This window comes from Corapipo altera, unplaced genomic scaffold (genome assembly GCF_003945725.1).
Source record: "Corapipo altera isolate COAL_440 unplaced genomic scaffold, ASM394572v1 77b, whole genome shotgun sequence".
NCBI classification, from domain to species: Eukaryota; Metazoa; Chordata; class Aves; order Passeriformes; family Pipridae; genus Corapipo; species Corapipo altera.
The window spans coordinates 3,750,992-3,761,071 of record NW_020884933.1 but is presented as its reverse complement, the minus strand read 5'-3'; the positions used below and the strand labels follow the sequence as shown (position 1 = coordinate 3,761,071).

Below are 10,080 nucleotides of genomic sequence, written 5' to 3'. Positions count from 1 at the left end.
TCTCCCCTCAGCCCCATCCCGCCATCTTGGCGTTCGTCTCCCCTCAGTCTGACCCCACTGTCTTGGCGCTTTAGGAGACAGTTTCCATGCCTGCCTGTGATCCCTCTGGATGCACTGCTCTTCCACAAGTGCTGCTCCAGAGCTCTCCACAGGATTGGAATGGCACGTTCTCTACAGTATTGGAAATACTTAACGGTATCGACCCCACACCAACACTTCTGCCATCTTAAAAATGCGCCAAAGCACAAGGGTGAGTGTCATTAGTTCTTTCCAGAATTGGTCAATACAGTGATGATCGTAAAAAAAAAAAAAAAAGAAAAAAGGAAATAACTACGTAAGAACAGAGAATGGGAAGCTGGGACAGGAAGAGAACAATCATGCAAGGCTGTTTGGGAAGCCAGAAATATGTTTCTTTAACTACTATGATGTAATTTTCTAGCTTTGCTTTCATAAAATTTGCAATAGAATAACAAAATCATCTCAGATATAATTATAAAAAGCCTGATATTTTTTAGCCACATCAGAGCAGTCAACAGAATTTACTTCTGTCTCACCCTCAGAATCTCACAAGCACTCACGGGCAGATATATAACTCACAGAGTTTATACAGTCCATAGGTGTATTCCTTGCTTTTTCCCCTTCCTTCTCTCCTTTGCCACCCAGTGCCCAGGCTGGAGTTTTCTTGCAATCTTAGTATCAAAAATTTAAACCTATTTTTGTGTTCTATTCAGCATCCTCAGCTCCAGCTCACAGAATTAAGATGAATTCAGGGATTTATCCATAATCCCTGAGGGATGTTTGATCATATCACTGTGATATCAGGGTTCTGTAGTTTGATCAACAGTTTATAATAAAGTCAAGCTAGGTTTATCCTGGAGCATTGGTGTGTGTTAATGAACAACAAACAGGAAAATACAAAGTTATTTCTTTGTAAAACAAATCAATAATTTTGAATGTAAATTTCACCCCTGCATGTTCAAGCTGATGACAGTTTATATTATAAAGTAGACAAATATTTTCCAACAAGCCTCTTGTTTACTAAAACATGTCAAGTGCATTGTCTGTTTCCCTGAAGCCCAGGGAACACCTCGTGTGTTTCAAATAAAGCAGATTTTTACCACTTTGCTGACTTGGATCTTATCAGAGTGGGCAGTAATTAATGCTTTATCTGTGAGTATTCAAGTGAGCTGTTGAAGAAAGTCCAAAGGAAGCATCTCCCGTATCTCACAGCCCCTTGTTGGCCGTGGTGCTGTATCAGCTGCCGCCAGACAGAACCAGTTTCCTGCATTTGGGTTTATAGTTCTATGTCATTTAAAACCAGCAATTTGGAAAAGCAAACATGCCACAGCTTTCTTCTGGATTTGCCCACCAAGAGCTGGGTACGATGCTGTGCTATTAGAAAAGTGCAGTTGTTTTCCAGGGAAGGTTTGTGCACCCACGTGTGTCCTTTCAGTTGCTTCTGCCCCTCACCCCATCGCCCACCTTCAGCAGCTGGGTAAAAACGTGTTATTTTAAGTGCAGTTCTGCAAAATTCAGTGAACAAGCCTGAGGCTTTGTGCTGCTTTCTTCAGGTGAACCTGTTTTTCTCTGTTGCGGTGTCAGGATGTGGAGCTGTGGTTCTGAAAAGGACAGTCGCGTATTCCACAGGCCCTGAGGAGGCTGAACTTCCCGGCGGTTCCTGCAGGTGGAAGAAAACCTTGGGAACAGGCTGTACGTTGGCATACAGAACATCCTCGGGCCTGGGCTGCAGCTGGGGCCTGATCACAGCATAGACTGTGCTCCTGCTCAGTTCCCCTTCTGCCATCCCACTCCCTTCGTGTCCTCTGAGCTGAGAAACCACAAAGAACGAGAAGTTAAAAACAGATTCAGCATTTTTTGCTTCTGAACATTTAGCCTTAGTTCATCTACAGGCACGAATATTTCCCTTTTGTCTTGTGAAGCTGGGGAAGAGGGGAGGGGATGTGTGGCAAAAGGAAACGTGTGCTCAGAGAAGTTTAGGAGACTTCTATGCAAACTCAACTTCCTAAGATTGAGGAGACTGGGGTAGAAAAGTGCAGCCACAATCAACACACCGAATATTTAGGATGATAAAGTTTTCCTTCGATAAGAAGCTTTGGTGATGTTACTGCAGATCCAAGGCCAGTAAATTATGAACACTGTGTATTTGTTATTACATTTATTTTTCTGAGTACTATAAGCAAAATTAAGCAGAAAGGCTGGGATTTCCTCAAATAACCAAGGTAGGTTGTGGCTGCTTGGCAAAAAGATGTCAGACAACCAACAAGTACAGGCAGCTTTAGTCTGGGAGCTCGAGGGGATGCCTCTCACCCACTGCAGGATGATGGAACTGCTGTGTGGTGACACAGAGCAGTGTCTGCACGGCAGGGATCAACCAAAGCACTGGGAATGTGGGATTTCTGCTGGTGTCTTACCTGCAGTGCTCTCTGTCTGAAAGCAGGATGTTTGCCAGTGTCCATCCCTTTTCCTGCCAAGAACACAGAAACCCATTTGAGTGTGAAACACCCCCTTTACCTGTTCATTTTAAACCTGACTCTCCCTCCTGTCCCTTCCTGGATTCAGCTCACACCTCGCATTCGCTCCCAGCTCATCCCTGCCTCCTTGGAAAGGATTGCTGTGGACAGACCTTCCCTAAATCCAGGGTGGTGGGAGGACAAGGTGAGGGGCAGGAAAACCAGACAGGAGGATTTGGGATCTTCACCTGCTCTTTTCATTCTGATGTAGGTGGTGAGAAGGAAGAGAACAGCTGCAACCAGAGCAGTGGTGGGCAGGAAGGAGCTCAGCACCACAAGGGCATGGAGACTGCTGCAGGGAAAACCAGGATATCTCCGTTACTGTTTACAGCACCAGAGGTGATGAGGTTAATGTGGGAGGGGATTTTGTGTGTTTTACAATGAATTATGTTTCCAGGATAAGAACTCAGCACGCAAATACCACCCTTGCTGTCTCTCTGTGTTGTGTGCACATGCTGCAGTGTGTCCACTGCTCCTCAAATCCTGCTGTGCATCCAGAGTCTGGGAGTCGTTGGTTTTACCTCTGCTCCTTATTGGTGTCATCTGTGGCAATGTCCCCTTTAATGGGGTCAGAATCTGTATCCAAAGACCTATATTCCTCTTGAAAAAAAACAAAACAATGAGCAGGTGATTTTCCCATGTCAATCCATCCCTGGGGACTCTTTCTCCTGCTAAAAAACTGGTGACTTTTTCTCCAGCAAAGATTTGGATTGCTCAGAGCCTGTTCCATCTGCTGATGTAAATGTAAGACTTCATCAATCAATGAAGCCAAGCCAGGCCTCCCTCACACCAGTTGGCTCCAATTTGTTTATCCCATTAGTATGTATCAAAAATATGTTTAAAAAAAAGAAATTTAGGAATTACTTGTGTCTCAGGAAATTTCCAAACAGAGCTCTTTAACACTGACCTGAAATCTTTCTTGTCAAGTGGTAAAAAATTGCTGACTTCTGGAAGATCATTAATTCTTTGATTAACTCACCCAAAACTTCCAGCTTGGTGCTATTCCGTGGTTTGTTTCTCCCCTGGAAATAGGTCTCGAGTTGATATTCTCCTGAGTCATTAAGCTGGAGCTTTCTCGGCCACACTCTAATCATTTTCCATGAGAACTCATTCATCATTCCAGTCCCCCCTGCTTTAAGGAGACTTTGATCAGAGTTACCTTGAATTTGGGACACTGTTTTGCACCAAATACAACACTGGAGTTTCCTGGTGTTGTCTTGCACAGAAAAGGAGTGATGAGGGAGAGGGAGTTCCCTTTTCTTTTGCAAATAGCCTCACGAATTCTGAAGAACCTCGAGTGGTGATTCATCAGAGGGAGAAGACAGGAAAAAACAACCCTCATGGAGGGTCCACGTCCCCCAGCACAGGGGCAGAGCCAAGGTCAGCACAGTCCCTGATGTCCCTTCCCACCCAAACCATTCTGTGATTCTATGATATATTCTGTCCCAGACCCACTTGGTTTTGATTAATACAATCCTACAACATTGCATTCATTGTTTTTTATGGTAACCAGTAAATTATTGATTATTTTCTTTTTTTTTTCCTTTGAGACATTTTATTTAATATAGCAAAAATAATTTCCTGGACACTTCTGCCTCTTGATACACACAAGTACCTGTCATGGTTCTGTGTTGAACTATGTAATAGAGTTTTGCCCTGTCCTGGATAACCTCTGATGAGATCTTTGTGTCCCAGTACAACATCTTTAGCTGTGAAACAAAAATGGGAATGACACATCATTCTTGATTTATTTTGGCTGTCTCCCACCCAGCACACCGTTGACCTCAGAGCTCACCCTCAGGTGAAACCACCATCTGTATTCCCTGCAGAAGAATATTCTGCAGATATCCACAGCCGAGGGCCAGATTCCCTCTTGGAAGTGCTGCCCTGATCACTGAAAACCAGCGATGTCCAGAGTCCATCAGTCCCCTGAGCAGTGCAGGGTGTGGAAAAGGTTAATCCTTTCTTTCACAGGGAAGCTCAAGGCTAAGACTGGACAGGACGTTTCTGACAGCCCCTTGCACCACTATCTCTTCTCCCATAACTTCATAACTTCTTGTTGGCTCTGGAGGACTCTCCCTCTGTGCACAGACACTCTTATGAGCCTTACCTGGTAGTGCCAGCAAGAGCAGCAGGGCTGGAAAACCTTCCATCCTGGAGCAGAGAGTGGTTTAGGGCACCAAGGGAAAAAAGCATTTCCTGGAGCTTCTTTATCCCCACACAGTTCCTGCTGCAGAGGAGCAAACTCACTCTGTCACTCAGAGGCTGCTGCCCCGAGTGGTGATGCCAGTTTGGAATTGGAGGGTATCTTGTAACCACAATCTCTGAGTTATTTCTTGGGAGGGAAGGCTGCATGGTGCTCACTGGCTGCCTTTCCCCTTTCAATACCCTGTGAGAGCCGTATTTAGCAACCAGGCCGTGGGGCTGGACAAGAAATGGGCATCTTTGGTCTCTGGTGCTGCTCTGACACATCCCAGAGCAGCCTTCAGCTGGGAATGTTCATCTGTCTGCTGCTTTGCACTTACATGGAGTCATGGAATGGTTTGGGTTGAAGGGACCTTAAAGCTCATCTCAACCCACTCCCCATGTCACCTTCCACTATCCCAGGTTGCTCCAGGCCCTGTCCAACCTGGCCTTGGACACTTCCAGGGATGGGGCAGCCACAGCTCCTCTGGGTAATGAGGGGTTGGGCTTTGAGCTCTGCTCCTGTGTGGCACTGAGTGGCTGGATGTGCCAGCCTGTCCTGCTGGCTCAGAGCATTGTAAACACTCCAGCATGTTCCAGGTGTCACTTCTTCTTTGGGGGATGACTGTGACCTGGTGTCCTGCAGCCCACTACCATGAATCCATCCTAAGTCAGAGAATCAGTTTTATTTTATTTAGTATTGCAGGGAAAAGAAGTGTGAATGCCCCTGGGTTTGGGGTCTGCCTGGGAGGCCTAAAGGCAGCTTCACTGTGGGGAGGGATGAACAACCACCACATGTTGGTAACATCCCCTTGAGTGGGGAGAACTACAGAGAGACAGTTCATTTGCTCACCAAGTCCTTTCAGAAATGAGGAAGCAGGCTCGGAGCTGCAAGGAGACCACATCCCTTTCTGGGCTGTCCTGCAGTTCCTTATGCCTTTCCACAGGGACTCCAAGGATCCACACTGTCCAGAGCAACTTTTGGGAATTAGTCTTCCTCACCTCGTAAAGACAGAATCTGTCACCTGGCACTGAGATGACAGGATGTTGATGGGTCTCAGTTCAGACTGTGGTGGAATGATATTGGGGATGGTATCTGGAGTAACTCTGCCTGGGGGTGTGATGCCAATGACAAGAGGTGGTAGATGGTGACATTCCCTCTCCAGAGTGACAGGTTCATCCACACCTGTGTTTAGTAGTGATCCTTTTCTTACAGCAGATGGCAAAGATTTGCCTGCAAATGCCTGATGTTCCTTTTCCATGGACTCCCTTTGGATCAGCTCACGGAGTGCTCTCCCAGGAGGGGCCAGTTCCATTGTGCCTGAGGTCAGCAGTGAAAGGGAGGACCTGCTGCTCACTCAGGCTTGGGTTCTGCTCTCTTTCTCTGTTCTTCCTGCTGATGCCAACGATACAGATCAGTAAAGCCACCATGGACTTGGTAACCAGGAGCCCAGCAAGGATGTAGAAAACAGTGAAATCCACTTCAGGAGGGGAGCTGTGGGGAACCAGAAATACAACCATGAGGGAGATGGTTCAAACCTTTAAAAAACTCCTGAGGTACTGCCTTAGTCCTAGGAAGACTAGAGGTCCCAGCACAAGTTTCAGGCTCACCTGGAGATGCTCTGCACAGCTCTGGGCTCCTCTGGCACTTGGGTCTCCAGGACAGCTGCTGATAGAAACAGAACAGTTTAGTCTGCAGGTGCCTCTGGGTGATGTTCACTGGTGTCACCAGCACCAGTGCCCCAGCTGGGCAAATAGCCAAGGTGAGGTGGGGCATGGGGCTGTGTGCCAGGAGATCAGTCTGGGCAGCAAGAAGGGGATGGATGGCATGTTGGACGTCCAGTACCAGTGAAGTGACAGTGCTTACATCAGGAATAAAGAGAGGCAACGCAGCACAGAACCTCCTTAGAGTGAGACAACAGTAGATGTTTACTGAGGTGACACCTTGGCATCTGCAGGCACCCCTGAAATTCGAGTAGGAACTCGTGAAACTCAACCCCAGGACGTACCTCTCAGCACTTCCACTTGCACCTTCCTCAGGCTCTTTGTGTCCCCCAGGAAATCAGTTCTGCACTGGTACAGCCCAGCATCCTCCTTCCTGAGCCGCCTCATGGTGACCGTCAGGACCCCGTCGTGGATGTTGTCCCTGATGGAGGTGGTGCTTTTCCTGCCCCTCAGGAATGGCAGCCAGAAGGACGGGGCACTCACCACGTGCTGGCACTTGGTCTCATCGACCTGCCTGCACCAGCTCTTCTCTCTCCACCACTGCTGCTGGGGGTCGTAGGAGCAGTTGACAGAAATGGTGCCCCCCTCCATCCCATACACCACGGTGACGTTCTCTGCAGCACAGGATGCTGGGAGGGAGGGAGGGAGGGGAGAGGGGTGAGCCTGGTCTCTCTCATGTCTATCCCTCACTACTGTGGTGATGCTGAACATCATTTTCATCCTTTACAGCTCTAGTGATGGCAGCTGTCACCTGTAGGGCTGTCACCTGTCTGCTTCCCCCATCAACGATCAGTGTGCTCAGAGTCTTGGCTCAGGTGTTGTGAAAAATGTCTGTGGTGACCCTGTGCCTGGTGGGTGATTTGGCTCTTGCCAGGCAGCAGTTCTTGGGGTGGCACTGAGGGCAGGAGGTTTCAGCTTCCTTAATATTTGCAGATTTTCTGAAGCTCGGGTAAACTTTGGTCCTTGCCTTCCCTCCTGGCCCTGTGGTGGCTGCTCTGGAGTCTGTCTGGAGCTCAACCACATCCCACCTCTGTCATCCCTGTGCTCCTGCCCAGTTTGTCATCAGAATTCGTGCATTAAATATAAACTTGCCTCGTGCTCTGGTCCTGAGGAGCATGGAGCTGGGCATCCAGGTAGGTGGAGCTGGGCATCCAGGTAGGTTGAGCTGGCACCAGTCAAGCTGCCCTGATTTTTAGAAGCTCTTTTACAGTATTTGGCTGTGGAATACCCTCTGCTGCAGAAAAGGCCCTTTGCAGTAAATGCCCATGAACTTTATCCCCATTTTGAAGCTCTTTACACAGGCAGAGCAAAGCCACACTGCCCTGGAAAATGCTGGAATCACACTGACACCTACAAACCACTGTCCTGCGTGCTGGCTAGGAGGTTGCTCCTGAATCCCACTCCCACTTCTAAATCCAGGCATTTAGCAGGTTTTTTTCCACTCTATCTTTTAATATCTTACGAATTTTAACCATGTTGACAACTGGTCTTTGGCTGCTTGGCTTTTTTTAATTGTCTTGGTTCCTTATTTCTAATTTCCATTCCTCTTTGTGACAGGAAATGGCAGAGAGGACAGTCTGAGCTATTAATACTTCCAGAGAGAAGTACAGTGTGGTATTTGTGGAAATCTCTATTTCTAGTGAAAAAATTCAGAGGCAAATGTTTCTGTGAAACCATAAGTAACGATAAAACAGAAGTAAATTTAAAAATAGGCTCTTGTGAGGACTTTGTGCTGGCTGAGGCTTTTAATAACACTGCTTAAAATAATTTCAACAATTCTAAGTGAATTATAAACTAAAAGATCTGAAGTTCCTTCAGCTTGACTAGAACGAGACATAAAATAGATCTGTGCTCCACAAGTATCCAACACCTCCGAGTCTTTATCCCAGTACGCTGCTGCACTCAGTTCTTCCAGTCAGGACTTACCTCAGGCTGTGTCCTGTCCTGTCCTGTGCAATCCTTCCAGAACACTTTGCCTGCCTCTCCTGTTTCTCCTGAGGACCCCTCCTTCCTCCAGCTCAGTCCCTACAATTCCCACAGCACAGCAAAACACCTCTTGATTGGAATCATTTAAAGATTTCCTGATTTCTCTGTGGAAAATGTTGTGTCATTCTCTTCTCAACCAATTCTGCTGACAGATCAGAAACTATTTGTGTTCCTCCTCCCTTCCTGGGTTCTACTGGAAAAAGTATAGTGAACATTTTCCAAACTCATTCAGATTTTTGGGACAGGTTTCTGTGCTCCCACAGCCTGGGTTTGTTGCTATTCCCTGCAGTGCTGCAGGGAGCTGGGGTCTCCAAAGTGGCTGGGGAGAGAAGGCAGAGAGCTGGGAGCCCCACCTGGGTCCTGTGCCTTGGTTCTCACTTCCAAGGGCTGTGCCTCTCCCAGCTGCAAAGAGCCAAGTGCCCAAGAGTTCAGAGCTCTGCCCTTCACTGGGTTTTGTTTCCCTTCTCTTGAACCCTCCTGTGGTAATTTACATATATGTAAATTACATTCAAAGCCCTGCAAATGCAAACACACAGGATTTTGCAATTTCACATTTCACAAAAGAGGACTTCTTTCATCAGTGTTTCCTGTTCTGACTCAAAAGGATCCCTGTGAGGAAAGCTGGGAGCACTGGGATCACCACTGGCCCTTTGGTAAATAAAAGGAAAGGAGAAAACTCCAAGGAAGGAGCCTTCAGGTGGAGACCAAGCTTTGCCCCAGCCCTTTACCCTGTCAACCCTTTCCCTTGAAACCCAAAGCCACACGTTCCTCTTACCTGACAGGAAGACCAAGATGAGGTGGCCGAGCCTCTCCATGTGAGCTGAGCAGAGCAGGGGATGGGAGAGCAGCCTGGAGAAGAGGGACATGGGCTCTGCCCAAGGGCAGCTCCCTCTCCCCCTCCTTGCTCTGACGGAAGGAACGAGCACAGGAACTTGGCATCTTTTTCATCCCGCACATTGAGCAATTACCAGGGACGGGCATTTCTCTCATGGGCTGAAAATTCAGGCATCAGCATTGCCCAGTCCCAGCTAGGGACTCAGCTCAGTCTAGACAGCCCAGGAGGGAGCATCATGTGATGGCCTCAAGCCGTGGGCTGGGGGTCCTGCTGGGCTCAGCTCCCACTGGAGCAGGACTTCACAGAGCCACAGAATCCCAGGATGGTTTGGGCCGGAGGGACCTCAAAGCTCATCCACTTCCAACCCACTGCCTTGGGCAGGAACATCTTCCACTAGACCAGGTTGCTCCAGACCCCATCCAACCTGCCTTGAACAATTCCAGGGATGGGGTAGCCACAGCTTCTCTGGGCAACCTGGGCCAGGGCCTGCCCACCCTCACCAGGGGTAATTCCCCCCAATATCCCACCTAACCCTGCCCCTGTCAGTGGGAAGCCATTCCCCCTTGCCCTGTCATTCCAGGCCCCTGTAAATGATTTACAGGAGCTGTGCATGGGGGAATTACTGGAAAGCCAAAATGGAAAGAGTGGCTCTCATGGGGATCTGCAGGTGGCTCTGCCAGCATCCCGGGGTGGAAAGAGGGCAAGGACATCATCTTGTGGGTTTTCAGGAGAAAGAAGATGTAGAAGAGCTTGCACATGAAGCATTCCTGTTTGCCAGCTCACCACAGGAGCTCAGGGGCACTGCCCTGGCTGAAGCTG

At 48.2% G+C, this 10,080-nt stretch overlaps 2 protein-coding genes and 1 long non-coding RNA gene across 4 annotated transcripts in view; 1 reads left to right on the top strand and 2 right to left on the bottom strand.

Moving 5' to 3' along the window:
• Positions 1-172: 172 nt before the first annotated feature.
• LOC113954946 lies at positions 173-4,733 on the bottom strand. Its single transcript, XM_027659917.1, has 6 exons — positions 4,642-4,733; positions 3,511-3,660; positions 3,053-3,131; positions 2,720-2,823; positions 2,433-2,485; positions 173-1,828 (listed from the first exon to the last, which is right to left on the bottom strand). Exons 1-6 carry the CDS (start codon positions 4,682-4,684, stop codon positions 1,568-1,570), a joined length of 690 nt encoding a protein of 229 aa, XP_027515718.1. The 5' UTR covers positions 4,685-4,733; the 3' UTR covers positions 173-1,567.
• LOC113954950 overlaps positions 1,598-10,080 on the top strand; it is a 28,120-nt gene continuing 19,637 nt past the window's right edge. The window contains exons 1-3 of one of the 2 annotated variants that reach the window (XR_003530368.1): positions 1,598-1,710; positions 2,743-2,870; positions 3,804-4,680. This is a non-coding gene — a long non-coding RNA (uncharacterized LOC113954950). Of the gene's footprint in view, positions 1,711-2,742; positions 2,871-3,803; positions 4,681-10,080 lie in introns of those variants that run through there. The other variant, XR_003530369.1, reaches the window with a different exon arrangement.
• LOC113954945 (triggering receptor expressed on myeloid cells 2-like) lies at positions 5,217-9,519 on the bottom strand. The gene is given in 5 exon segments (XM_027659916.1): positions 5,217-6,210; positions 6,327-6,384; positions 6,725-7,069; positions 9,202-9,313; positions 9,315-9,519. Coding segments are annotated over 5 exon segments (831 nt in total). The 5' UTR covers positions 9,417-9,519; the 3' UTR covers positions 5,217-5,996.

Coding starts and splice junctions, on each gene's coding strand:
- LOC113954946 (XM_027659917.1), bottom strand. CDS start 4,684: ATGGAAGGTTTTCCAGCCCTGCTGCTCTTGCTGGCACTACCAG. Junction 2,824..3,052: donor GACACCAATAAGGAGCAGAG/GTAAAACCAACG, acceptor TTTTCCCTGCAG/CAGTCTCCATGCCCTTGTGG. Junction 2,486..2,719: donor CATCAGAATGAAAAGAGCAG/GTGAAGATCCCA, acceptor TGTTCTTGGCAG/GAAAAGGGATGGACACTGGC.